Source organism: Paroedura picta, chromosome 10 (assembly GCF_049243985.1).
Source record: "Paroedura picta isolate Pp20150507F chromosome 10, Ppicta_v3.0, whole genome shotgun sequence".
Classification (NCBI taxonomy): Eukaryota; Metazoa; Chordata; class Lepidosauria; order Squamata; family Gekkonidae; genus Paroedura; species Paroedura picta.
The window spans coordinates 30,449,607-30,463,819 of record NC_135378.1 but is presented as its reverse complement, the minus strand read 5'-3'; the positions used below and the strand labels follow the sequence as shown (position 1 = coordinate 30,463,819).

General features: G+C 40.9%; 1 protein-coding gene across 22 annotated transcripts in view; it reads right to left on the bottom strand.

Annotated features, from left to right (window-relative positions):
• The window catches only part of FIP1L1 (factor interacting with PAPOLA and CPSF1), a 39,830-nt gene extending 25,617 nt beyond the window's left edge, over nt 1–14,213 (bottom strand). For 10 of the 22 annotated variants that reach the window (XM_077301945.1, XM_077301946.1, XM_077301949.1 and 7 more), the window contains exons 1-10: nt 14,013–14,213; nt 10,652–10,691; nt 9,103–9,160; nt 8,223–8,326; nt 7,720–7,781; nt 7,062–7,169; nt 5,763–5,893; nt 5,406–5,474; nt 3,202–3,311; nt 326–433 (exon numbers count right to left, since the gene is read on the bottom strand). In XM_077301945.1, coding sequence (XP_077158060.1) covers nt 326–433; nt 3,202–3,311; nt 5,406–5,474; nt 5,763–5,893; nt 7,062–7,169; nt 7,720–7,781; nt 8,223–8,326; nt 9,103–9,160; nt 10,652–10,691; nt 14,013–14,100 — 878 coding nt within the window. In that variant the 5' untranslated portion in view covers nt 14,101–14,213. Of the gene's footprint in view, nt 1–325; nt 434–3,201; nt 3,312–5,405; nt 5,475–5,762; nt 5,894–7,061; nt 7,170–7,719; nt 7,782–8,222; nt 8,327–9,102; nt 9,161–10,651; nt 10,692–13,792; nt 13,908–14,012 lie in introns of those variants that run through there. The other 12 variants (XM_077301954.1, XM_077301955.1, XM_077301956.1 and 9 more) reach the window with 5 other exon arrangements.

Here is a 14,213-nt window from a genome sequence, read left to right as displayed (position 1 = left end):
ATGAAAAATTATGTAGACAAGTAAGTATTGTGAATGAGAGTGAGAAATCCACCAAGCCAGTAACTGTACTCTAAATTAAAACTATGTGCAAAGAGAGATATAGTGATTCATTCTCCTGCAGTGGCTGAATTTTATGTAACAAGCACATAGGCAATATTTGGGGGGGGGATATGCTGCATTTTAGGGGCATGTACTGAAGTTAAGAATGCTGTGCAGCGGATTTGTCCAGTTCACATTTTCAAAAATACCTGTGGATATTATCCCACTTATGATAAAACTGGCATCACAATAAGAAAAGGATCACATCCTTTTAAATATTTCTTACCTTAGTTCAGGCGATTCAGCCCGCCCATATCGCTCCTGCCACTTCCCGATGCCTGAACTGACTTTTCGGGTAGCAGTGCTTGTCTGCGACTGAGACGAGGCGCTGTTTCTGGCAAGATAAATTTTCCAGGTCTCTTTTCTTATGTTTCTACCTTTTCTTGTTTTCAGAGATTCTATTCCTCCTCCACTTCTATCACCTTTGTTTTCCCCCCCACCCTCTATTACCCAGTAGTAACTAGCAGCATGAGTTCAAATGACTGACTATCACTATTAATGTATTTAAATACAAGTGTTAGCATATACAGTCTGCTTTTAAAATCAAATTTAAAACCATTTTATATCTACAATCCTGCTAAAATTTCCTAAATTTTATGGATGAGTAGCAAGATTCATGTCTCTAAAGCTCTACCAAAAAAGTATGGTATGATTCATAACACAAAACTGACAAAGTTGTCCTCATGTAGCTACAACTTTTGGATATTCACTATATACAGGGAGGGAAGCAACACAAGTGCTTTAAAGCTCACACTGCTACTGTATCTTTAAGTACATTAAATTAATATACATTGCTAATACTCCAAAGCCAATCATCTCACAGTCCTTAGTGGTAGTCATATTAATTTTTTCCAGTACCTTATTGAAAACTGTCAACCTCTACAAACACAAGTTTTTCCAACATACACAAAACAGTGTATTTCAAATTATCCATATAAGAAACATGCAGAAAACATAAACCAAAAGTTTAGTGCTTTCAACTCTAAAGTGTCTCCTGGGAGTATGAAAGCAACTACTGTACGTTTCCCACAGTATAGCAGTTCAGCTCTACCTCCATCCAGAACCAAAACCTTGCACAATGTGCTCTCTCAGCTAAAATATTCTCTACTTCTTCCTATGCTCGTTTCCCCCAGTGTTGCCAAATGGAAAGAAGTTGATAACACATGTGGAATAGTGGACAATAATTTCTATGACAACAACACAATATATAGAAAGCAGCCTCACATTCAAGATGAGCAAAACCCTAGGCTGCAATCCTATGCACACTCACGTGGGAGAAAATTCCACTAACTCAACAGAGCTTATGTCTGACTAAACATTCAAAGGGACTGGGGGCTTTGGGCTACTTGACAGAACACCTCATCAGTGATCAAATTACTCTCCCACATGAACAGCTGACTGATTTGAATGCCAGCAAAATCAATAATCCCAAAATAAACAAATGAAGCAGGCTATAGAAGAGGAGGAAGACACAGGCCTGTCTTTATTCCACATATGCTGTTAATAAAATAATCCTCCCTTAGCAAAGATCTAGTCCAGCTGGCTGTGGATATGCAGGTATCCACATAGCAATATTTTCACCACTGACATTTGCTTATGCTGTGAGAAGGTGACTGGCGTGCGAGTTGGAAGGATCTTTTAAAACCTTCATTTTCTTATACAGTTCTATTTCACAGGTAGTTCTAATATGTTTTATATTATTTAACAAATGAAGAGTACTACTATTCTAAAGGAACAATTATTGTGCTTCAACATATATATTTATATGATTTATTTTTATTTATTTAATTTATATATCACCCTTCCATATTGGCTCAGGGTAGTGTACAAAATAACAATTTTATAAGATTATTATTATTATTATTATTATTATTATTATATTTATTTCCCACCACACCCTTGCGACTCATGGCGGGTAACAATATCCCAAAATCCCCATTAAAACCCCCTTAAAACAATAATTAACATTAAAAACCATTAAAATTACATATCACAATTAGAATTCTATTTAGCAGTGTCATCTGTGTAGTCATAATTATTTCCGATGAAGAACCATATTTGATGTTCTCCATGGAGGCTCTCTACTAAGAGGGCCAATTTGATGTTGAATCACTGGCCCCAACCAAAAGCCTGGTGGAAGAGCTCTGTCTTGCTGATCCTGCAGAACTGCATCAGTCCTGACAGAGGCCAGATTTTCTCCAGAAGTTCATTCCACCAAGTAGGGGCCAGGACCAAAAACATAACTTATTTTAAAGAGTTAATCTATAGAAAGTCATGCATCACTGGTTATGTCCTCCTTTTAAAATCATGCACCAACTCTGCAAATGGCTAATAGAAAAGGAAAAGCATTGAAAGGCCCTTTTCAACTTTTTTACCATTGAGAAACCCCTGAAACATTCTCCTGGTTTGGCATGATAGGTTGGGAAGCATAACTATGTAGATACCCACTCAGGGCCCCTCCCTTTCCCAACCCCCTAGGCCCATCATCATCCATTTGGGAGGGGGGGTGCAGGTTCACATGACCATATACAGTCATATCGCCCCATAAATATTTAATGAATTTAATATACAATTAATTAACTTCCACCCACTTGGGAAACTGTTTCAGGGCTATCAAGAAACCCCAGGGTTTCACAAAATCCTGGTTGAGAAAGACTGAGCTAAGGAGAATATTTCAAGCATTCAGGGTTATACCCATCTCACTGGATCATACTTTTGTGGAGTATCACACAGTGCAAAAGTAAGGGCAAACTGGCATCTAAAATTTAAAATGAAGTAATTTTCATTGCAAATAGTGCCTTAGATACAAGCTTAACCTGAACAGATTATTCCAACTCAGGCAAGCACCTTGTTAGCACAAAAGGACAAATAAGATGTAAATAAAAACACAGTAGATCTCTTCTGCTAATCAGTTCTCAAATATGAAGTTACAAAAATTTATCTACACATTTACAAGTCACTTTGCTTATGCCAAAACATTCCGAGTATTCGATTTCATTATTTTATACTAATTTGGATCAATAAATTTATATAGAGAATATGACAAGCATTTCTTCTCTCCAACTTAACAGAATAGCTTGAAAATAAGACTGTCCAACTGACCTGTTTGAGGGGATTCCTGTTTTGAATAATGGGGGAGGAGACGTAAACTCCGCTTTAGTTGGTTGCAGTGATATTTCTTTCTCCACATTTCCAGTTCTGCCCTGCTGTACCTTCAGAATAAAAGTTTCTTCATTAGCACAGTCTAAGTCTATTTACTTCATTTACACTCTACCTTCCTCCCCAGTGTGGACCCAAAGCAGCTTATATCACTCCCCTCCGTTTTATCCTCAGGATGACCCAATGATAGCTTGGGCAGAGCGTATATAACTGATCCAAAGTCACCAACAAGCTTCTATGGTAGAGCAGGATTCAAACATGGGCCTCCAAGATGCTAGTATGACACTCAATCACTATACCACACTAGTTAGAACAAAATATCTCTCTGTATAATAGCAAAAGAAATAACAAATATCCACAATTCCTAACACATGATGGTTGCTTATTCTATTAATTTTTGAAGAAATATATTACGAACTGGACCAAAAGTTGCCTTCTCCAAGTGGGAATAAACTTCTGTCTCTGCTTGGACAAACAGAACTAAGTAATGCTATTGTGGTTTTGGGTAATGCCCTTTAAGAATTTTGATACCCCACTTTCTGCTACTCAAAGGAGTCTCAGAGCAGTTTGCCTTCCCCTTCCGCTCCCCACAACAGACACCTTGTGAGGTAGATGAGGCTGAGAAATCTGAGAGAACTGTGACTGGTCCAAGGCTACCCAGTTGCTTACATGTGGAAGAGTGGAGAATCAAATCTGGCTCTCCAGATTAGAGGCTGCTGTTCATAACCACTACACCAAACTGATCAGGATAAGCAAAACACTCATTCAAGCGTATATGGTCAGTTTGCTTCCCATGAGCCAAAGGGGGTAGGAGAAAAAGCCCTGATAGTATGGTAATGCTGTGTCTTCCAGCACATTTAAGATAAGGATTGCTAACCACATCATTACTCACAATCTGCTCTGGATCTCTGAACCAGAACAATCGCATATTGGTGCAGAGTTCTCCCAGGAATCACCACGCTCTAATCTTCATTGTTATAAAAGCACAAAGATACTAGAAACATGGAAAAGACTGCAACCATATCACCACATAAAGTTGATGCAAAACTCTACAAGACACAGTTTGCGGAGAGGCCATGGCTCAGTGGCAGAGCATCTGGTTTGAATATAGGTCTCAGGTTCAATGCTTGGCATCTCCACAGAATCCAGGGAAAGATCGTGTCTTCTCATTTGGTGCTGCCTTAGAGGGATAAACTTTACCTTCCCTGAACCTCCCGCCATGCCCAGAGAAGAGGCAGGATCTCGTTTCTGACTTTGAACTGGGCCTTGAAAGCAGAGACATTTCTTGCTGACTCCCATTATCTCCAAATTTCAGTACGAAGTTTGCACTAAGACTCTAACACTTCTCAAGTTCTCCATGCATTCCAGGAAGGGTGAGGTGTCAGTGATGATAACATCAAAATACTACTGGCTTCCCTACTTGAACGTACCCAATCAAATTCCATCAAAGACTGTATTGCATGACCTCTCTTCTTCCGTCCCCTGGACTAGGAGACTGGTTAAGAAGACTAGAACTATTCTGGTTTTAAGTAATGGTAGTCTGAATTTAAATGTTATATTATCTATATTATACGGTGTACTTTTGTATTGTATAAGCATTCGGGGTAAGGAGGCATATGAATATAATAACAATGTATAGAAATTACGGATATTGGGGGCAGACCCCTGCCTTTACTGCTACGTGATGTTAAATTTATTAATTTTTTTACCCCTGAAACAGTGTCTGAAGAAGTCCTCAACACAGATCTCTGAATACAGAAACAGATCATTCTTCATTTAGACAAAAACAAATGTTAATCCGACTGCTCAACCACTCAGACATGCTCAAAACAATTACTGGACAGACAAAAAGATACAACTAAACTCACATTAAAGAATACTCCCTTAAAGTAATAGTTTATCTTACTAAAAGAATGCAGCGGACAAAGAGTTATATAACTGCAACAGCAACAATTAGTAAATTAGGCTGTCGAATCACAGGCTTGCAACAGCAGATAAATTACAAAATGTTACATGCAACAAATCAGGGCAATATATCAAAAAACTTGTAAAAAAAAGTTATGTCCACTTCTGCTTGGACTCAGCTCTTCAAAGTGAAATGGCAAACAGCAATTAAGAGTGACTAAGGAAAGTTTACCAACATTCACCTTAAAAAGATTGTATCTGCCATCTGGAATCTCTGCCCCTGGTGTTACTTCCATAGCAATGTCTTCGGCCTAAGTTAAATAACACATTGCCCATTAAAATACCACATTATGGACTGATGGGCTACATTACAACTAACAACAGGTTACAAGCTAGTTGTAGCTTGGTGGTTCCACACTATAAACACAAAGTCAACAAAGAAATGGAGCAAAGGTTCTGAATGATGGGGACGGGAAAGAAAGGTATGAGCTTCGAACCACACAAGGACTTCTAACACTCACTGCGGACACGGTACTATGCCAACTTCAGGAGGGAAAAGTATTTCCATATTATGGTACACCAGAGATTCTTTTTATTACCGTAATTTTGTTTGTAGTTGAGGTAATGGGTAAAATTTCGAGTCCCATGCGTATCCTCTTTTGTTTCTCGCAATATGCTTTCCAGGTGTCTTCGTTAAACCCATAATTGAAGTAATCTGAAAGATCAGCACCTTTTTTGGGGGGGGAGAGAAACAAACACTCTAAGAATTAAATGCCACCGGCTCCCAAGCTCTCTAGTTACTGATTTTCAGTGAAACATAGTTGAAGAACCATTATGAAAAGTTATCTGGTCTAGACTACATATACTGGCAGCTTCCATCAGCAAATGCCTATACTACAAAATAAGCCAATACACAAAGCACAGCCAGTTATTTGGCTAACTTTATTTTTTTAAAATCAGAGTCCAGTAGCACCTTTAAGACCAAAAAAAATTTATTCAAGGTGTGAGCTTTCGAGTGCAAGCACTCTTCCTCAGACTTAATTTTTTTAGTTTTAAATTTATTTTTTTTAATTTATTTTCAGACTTTTAGCTCACCCTTCCCCAAGGATTTTGAGTGGGTTACAAAAAAGTAGATACATGCCAACATTTAAAATCTCAAGCACTGAATTAATTATAAAATAAAATTATAAAATAGAATAAGATGCAAACCAAATATATAATTATACAATTGTCCTTATTCTGCCTCCTGTCTAGGGAGAGAGCGGGGCAGTATATAATTTCTATAGTGTTGACTTGACAGACTCTGGAAGGGATCAGGCAGAGAGGCTTCCTGAAATCAGATGTTTCCCAGACTTCAGTCACAGGCCTAGCAGAGCCACTCCCTTTTACAGACTCTGCAGAACTGCTTAAAACGGCATTCTCAGTTTCTTTATCATATGGTTAAGTATTTCCAAGGTTCCCTGTGTTTGTGACCACTTTATTTCTGGTTGCCAATATAATTTCACTATCAAGATTATTTGCAGACAACTAAGAGTAGGGTTAGGCTCCCCTTTTTGGTCCAAGAATGGAGAAAAAAATGCAACATCTATCTGTGAAGATGCTAGCAAGCTAAATTGGGGTTGGGGGTAGGGTGGGGGGTTTGTACATATCCAGACCTGCTTGGACCATGCCAAGCCCCAGTGAAACAGCATTTCAAAGATTTGCTTCAGGCTTTGCTGGAGGTAATGATGAGCACACACAATTCCTATTACATCGTTCTGTGCTACTAATCCCAGCAGTGGTGACAATTCCTTTTCCGCTTGGGCAGCTCTGGCTATAGGTGTCAATCAAAGTGACCTGGTATGTCACTACTAGTACACATGCTAGGGGTTAAAAGTTTCAGCCCAAGGATTTCTTACCTGGTTTTCTCCAAGGTTTATCTTCAAAGGAATCTAAGTCAACTTCTAATAGTGGGACACCATTAATGCTTCCTGGTGCATCAAGGTCAACCCCTTTCACTTTTGCACCTACCAAGAAACAGTTAAAATCACCATTTTATTTAACATAAGGAAGAAAAACAACACTTTTTAACATCAGAATTTAAAACTATTTGCTCCTATCAGTACAGTGACTTTTACAAAACTTGCCATATCAATGGAAATAGTCAATTAATTACAGAGAATCAGGAAAGATGAACAAAAAGCAGCCTAATTGTAACTGATGACTTAAATGTTCAATACTTAGGGCCAATGTAGAGATTTGACAGGGCAGACCTCAGACATAACTTTCAATGGGTGTCCTGGAAATACAATCTTAGCATAGACTACTTAATGTGGCATGTGAGAGGTTAAAAGGAGTGTTGCAGATCAGCCACTTCCAGCACAGTAAAGTGATACAGGGGACAGTGGCAGAGGCACTGCAGGAGGTGATGGTCCCTGATGGGCCAGACATAACCCCTCACCTGTAAAGCAGATGCTTGACCACTGAACCACAGTGCTTCACCTTAATATTAGTTTTATAATGAATATAAGACAGTATATCTGTATATATAAAAATGATCTCATAAAGGATGCTTACCAGAGGATCCATAAGAACGTCCTCCTGTTTTGATGTTGAGATTCACAGGTGCTGCACCATACCTAAAACACAGATACCAAAAATTGAGAAAGGTTTATAGTAGTTAACCCTGGCATCCACTATGTACCTAGGAAATCATATTTAACATTTTGTAGATAATTACCTGCATTCGCAGCATAAGCATTGATTACCAAAACTAAAACATGACAGAAAATTTAAAAAATTCATTTTAAAGCTCTCTAAGGTCAGCTCAGTCATATGAATTGTATAAAAGTTTATTGGCAAAGAAAATTTCCTCTTGGGTCATTCTCTCACACTCACATGACATATACTAATACTAATGACCTGAAAGATTTAAATCCTCCTGACTCTCTTCCCATTTATAAATTTTCTGTCTAGAGGCAACTGTTACTTATCATGGAAAACCAGAAGATGACTACTAATTTGTCTGACTTCAGAGTGCTCCATGAAACCCAGATTCTTAATGCCAGATAATAACTTACCCATATTGAGGGGCTCCTGTTTTAATATCTCCTATAGTGACCTGAACATCATCCTCATCATCATCACTGTCACTGTCACTATCATCTTCAGCCTCTGTCACTTTCTACAAGAAAATAATGTTATTAGACCTTACCAGCAATTAAATTACAAGGTAAATTAAGATGAGTTGGGTTTTATACTGCACTTTTCATTACTCAAAGGAGATTCAAAGCAGCTTCCTCTCCTAACAGACACCCTGTGAGGTAGGTGAGGTTGAGAGCCCTGATAGAACTGCTCTGTGAGAACAGCTCTAACAGAACTGTGATTTGCCTAAGGTCACCCAGCTGGCGGCAGGAGGAGTGGGGAATCAACTGGCTCTCCAGATCAGAGGCCGCCGCTCTTAACCACTACACCAACTTGGCTAAGTACTGCCCATATTAATTTAGTGCTTCCCATACTGAGAAGAAATTAAAGTAGTAAACAAAAAGCAGATGCAAGGAGACAGCAGCAAAGGGGGGAAATGCATGGAAGTAGTAAAAGGATGGAAGGAGGCAGCAAAGTGAAGAGAGAAAGATAACAAGCCAGAGGAGCAGCAAGAATAACCTTTCCCTTTGTGTGTATCTGCTTGTGATATACCAACAGCCTAAACTCATTCCCTGAATGAACTTAAATTTATTTGTCAAAACTAACGAGTACAGTAGAAAAGGGTAAGATTACAGGCCTTCTAGATTGACAATGTCAGAAATCATACCATCAAATTCTATTCTATTTGGGCTGGCTGAATTATTTTGTATGGACATTCAAATATATAACACACACTACTGTTTACAGTCCAGTAGCTATCATGAGTAGTTTGTCCAGATTCCTACTATGTGAAATAATGTTTTCTATTATTACTACCGTTTTCACGACACCATTTTCAGCAGCCTCCTCTTCATTTCCAGTTGGGGGTGGAACACTTGAAACATAAGAAAGTGTAAGCTAGTTATTAGGCATTATGGTGGATAAAGCACAAGGAAAATCAATTTCATTTAAATAGTATTACCTAAAAACTACTCACCATTTATATCAATCAAAGTTATTATTTGGAACAGTGGTCCCCAACCTTCTTGAGGCTGGGGACCAGCAAGGCAACTGCCTGGCCGTGCATGCCACGAATGCGCGATTTCGGCCATGCACGTGCGCGGCCCTGCTTCCCTCTCCCCCCCTCCCACAGTAAGAAGCTTCCCGGGCTGCAAGCTTGCGGCCTGCAAAGTTTTTTACTGCGGGGGGGGGACGGGGAGAGGGAGCCGCGGCCCGGTGGTTGGGGACCACTACTTTGGAAGAAAGATTTTTTTCAGCAAAATCTATGTTAACAGAAAGTAACCCAATCATTCCATGGGCCCAACTCAAAGCTCCTTTCTACCAGTTACCAAATGCCATCAGTGAGACCAGAAAGAAAAGATGGCACAAGGGAACTGGGTCTGGGGTCCGGTACTTCCTAAGTACCTCATGCTATAGCACCTATTTAATATTTTAACTGCAAACTGCATTGATTTTAGTCAGTGTCTGTTTTAGACTGGGGAGACCTAGTTTCAAATTTTTGCCAGACTACGTAGTTCACTGAGTGACCTTGGGCCTGTCATGCTTTCTCTACACCTCACACCCATACCCACTGAGCACACTGAAGCAAGGAGTAAGGTAAAACTGAGCAGTCACTGACATAAGCCATTCTGAACAAACAGGTCTGCTAAAAGGTGGGCTAGCAATAATTACATAAGAGATTCATTTTGTTTTTAGGGAGCTGCTGAGTGTCAGTGTGAATTTCTGCTTACCAGTGGGCAAGACAAGGCGTGATGGAGCTGCCAGAGCCATAGTTGCAGCACCGTGCAGGCTGGTGAAACCTGCAGGGAGTGCAGGATGATGTAACTAGCTAGTGCTGGGCTCCACCAACCCTACGTTGGCCAGTTAGCAATTATGCACCTATGTGGTGCTGCAGTATAGCTCTAGCACTGCTTTCTATCACTTGCCAGTGGTGGAAGCTGGGGATATTCCCCAACGGCCAATCTAGTGAGTTGTTACTGCTCAATAAAACAGAGTGCATGCTATGACTGCCAATATTTACTGCAAAATGTTGATACAGCACTTTGAAATGTGGCCATGGATAGTTCCAACAAACAAGACAATAATTTCAAAGACCACTGCCCCAAAATTATCAAGAGTAATTTGTGGCTCTGTTGTAGTAGGTGTGCAACAGCCCACTACAATGGAAAATACAATACTACAATACTGCAAAAATAGCAAATACTTATACAATCCCAACATGATAAATGAGAATGAGGGGGAAAAATTAAATCCACCTTCAACTTTCAATGCAAAACAAGCCAGCAAGAAATAAATAATCCAGACAATTTCTTAATGCGTTTCAAAACCAATACTGCAAATATTAAACAAGTGACAGGACACTTACCTGGCCGGCGTTTCTTCTGGTCTCTCCTCTTCATTTTCATCTATATAAACAAACAAAACAAATTATAGTTTCTAGTACAATGACAGAAACTTGAATCAAAACCTGACATTTGTATGAGAGCTGACGCAATGTAGTCGACTGAGTGTCAGACTAGAATTTGAATCCCCGCTCTACCCCTGAAGATTGCTGGGAGACCATAGGCTAGTCAAATTCTCTCAGGCTAAAACTCTTTACAGGGTTGTTGTGAGATAACGGAAGATGGCAGAGCAACGTTCTAATCTCCCTTTGCTTCACCATTAGGGTAAGAAGCAGGATATAAATAAAATTAAAACAAATGGATTTGTGAGGGGTTTTTTTTGTTTACAAAATGCATGAATCCGTTCTTTCAGATTTCTGTCGTATTTTCAACCCACTATTTTATTTGCCCTGCTCCAATACGAGCACATAACTTAAATGTGAAACTTCCCCCTAGCCTTTTTTATTGCAGCAGTAAAAACAATATTCTATGTTTGAGGCTTAAGAGCACACCAGAATAACATGGCATTAATAATCTGCCAAGATGTCTTCTAGGAAATGTTGTTCAAAAATGGCCTTTTATTAATAAATCAAACTCAAATACAAACTTACAGATCATTTACGGTAGTGAATATAAATATTCTCATTGCTTAAATCAGAACAACTAGATTTGATTCCCACAGCACCTTAGAGTCCATCAGGATTTTTGGATTATAAACTTTCAAGAGTCAAATCTTCCTTTGTCAGATACTCAATGCCAACGGTGTTTACACTGTTAAATAAGGCTGCAATTCTTTCTACGTTTCCTTAAGAGTATGTCCTGCTATGAATACAGGATCTACTTCCAATTACACGTACACTAGACAAAGCAGGAAGATATTCTATCACAGAAAAGAAAATTTATCTGAATATGAACAGATCTATTTTACATATGGCAACACTGGTCACAATTACCAGACTGGTAGTGACGTGGGAGATAAAGTTTTTGTCCATTCTGGGCACAAACTTAATACTTTGAAAAGTACAGCTACAACAAGCACAATAGTGCTAATCTGAATCATGTTTTTTTTAGGTAGGTCAAGTACCATAAACCACTGCACTTCTTAGATGTATCAATATCTGGTGCCTCTTCCATGGGATGGTTACTGGTTTTTCAGCAGATAATTCATGCAACATACCAACTTTAAGAAGCTTACTCATGGAGGGACACTGAAGCTAGAGTTCAAAGCACTTTTCAAACAGGGACAGGTTTGTGTAGTTTCCTCATGGCTGCCTCAGCCCCCCAGCAGCAGCCATCCACCCCCATCAGGCCAAACAGGGTTTTCCCAGTTTGTTTGTTTTTTAAAGCAGCAATTGAATATTGCTATATCAGCCCACGTATTTGTTATATCAGTTCTCACAATGAAGAATACTAGATCAAACCAATGGTCCACCTAGTCCAGTATCCTGTTTCATATAATGGCCAACTAAATTCCTCTGAACAGCCCAAAACAGGACACAGACTGAGACCATTCTCTGATATTGCCTCTTGACTCTGGTCAGTGATTTAGTGCCTTTGAATGTGGAGGTACCCTGTAGTCACCAAGGCTAGTAACCATTGATAGATTTATCCATGAATCTAATTTTCTTTTAAAGCTATTCATTCCTGTGGCTATTCACATCCTCTGGCAGTGAATTCCACATTTTAATCCCTCTCTGTGTAAAGCAGTATTCCCTTTTATCTGTCCTGAACCTACTGCCTATCAGTTTCATATCAGGGCTCTTTCAGCCTCACCTGCCTCGCAGGGTGTCTGTTGTGGGGAGAGGGAAAGGGAAGGCAATTGTGAACCACTTTGAGACTCCTTCTGGTAGAGAAAAGCAGCATATAAGAACCAACTCTTCTTCTTCTTCCCCTGTACCTTTTCCAGCTCTGAAGTGTCCTTTGTGAGATATAGTGACCACAACTGTAGAAAGTATTTCAAATGAGGTTGTACCATAGATCTATATGGAAGCATTACAATATTGGCCATCCTATTCTCAATCCCTTTCCTAATAATCCCTAATACAGAGCTTGCTTTTTTCACTGCTGCAGCATACTGAGCTACCCACTAAAACTTCAAGATCTTTTTATCTCAGTCTCAGCAAGTTCAGACTCCATCCTTGAAGCTGGGATTTTTTTAAAATCCCAATGTGCATCATATTACACTTACCAACAATGAAATCTTCATTTGTCACATTGTCACCCAGTTTGTAGAAATCCTCTTTCATTTTAAAGTCTCTAATCTCTTTCATCGTGAAGCAACGTGAAGCATTTGTTATAGCTTCACAACAAAGAAGCTACAGGGTTTTATGGAGTTTTATTATGTGATCATCCTTGAGTCTGAGGAAGGCAGACTATAAATGTTATTATTATTAATACTACTTAAAAATTAAAACTAATAATTGAGAACCTGCTACTGAAATTGTTACAATGCTACATCAATACACAATAGCCAATTATTATTACTGAATGACTGCTGCAGGAACAGGAAAAAAGCCTGTTGTGGGGTTGGAAAAAACGTTCAATATGAATTTGCAGTTGGGATTTTTCTGCACAAAACATGCAAATCTACTTCTACAGAGCACTGAAAGTGCATTTATCCAACATGTGCAGAATGAGAATCTTTTTATACTCCGCTTCCTCTCCCAACAACAGACACCCTGTGAGGTAGGTGGCCTGAGAAAGCACTGAGAGAACTGCTCTACACAAACTGAGAGAACCGTGAGCGGCCCAAGGTCAGCCAGCTGGCTGCATGTGGAGGAGCGAGGAACCAAGGCCGGTCCTCCAAGTGAGAGTCCGCCGCTCTCAACCACTTTACACCCACTAACACCACGCAGCACCCAATCCCACCGGGCTTAACTGCCAGACCAACTTCCACGCTAACCCAGAACCAACAACCCCCCTCCCCAAGAATCCCCTGGTCCTTCTCCCCACGGACGTATTCCAAGCGGCGTATTTAGTATTAACCCGGGAGTGCATGAACGTTAAGCACCGGGGGGGGGGGGGTGATAAAGCCACCCTCTCCCCGCACTTAAACCGTGAAGAAAATACCCCACAGCCCAAGGAGGGCGGAAGGCTTAAGGGGCGCGGGAGGCCGGGAAGGGTACCGTAAGCCACAGGGCTGGGCCAGGCCCCAAGCGAGGCCATGGGAAAAGCCGGGCCTGCGAAGAGTAGGCCCCAGGCGCGGCCTGCCTTGAACCCGGGCGGGCCTAGCGCTCCCCGCCGCGCGCCACTCACGGAGGTGGGGGCCGGAGAACGCGGGGGGGGGCCCTCGGTGCCGGGGGGGGGGAGGAGGCCGCGGGGAGGGGGAGGGGAAGGGATCCGTACCGCCGTAGAGCCACTCCTCTTCCTCATCCCCGGCGCCGGCCCCGCTCAGATCCGCCGCCAGCCGCTCCACCTCGCCGCCCGCCGACATGGCTGTCCCCACCCCTTTCCCCCTCAGACGAACCAGGCCCGGCGACGCGACGCGGGAGCGCCTTCCGCAGTGCCTCCCGCCTCAGTCTCGGGCGGGCAGCCAGGCCTCTCCCC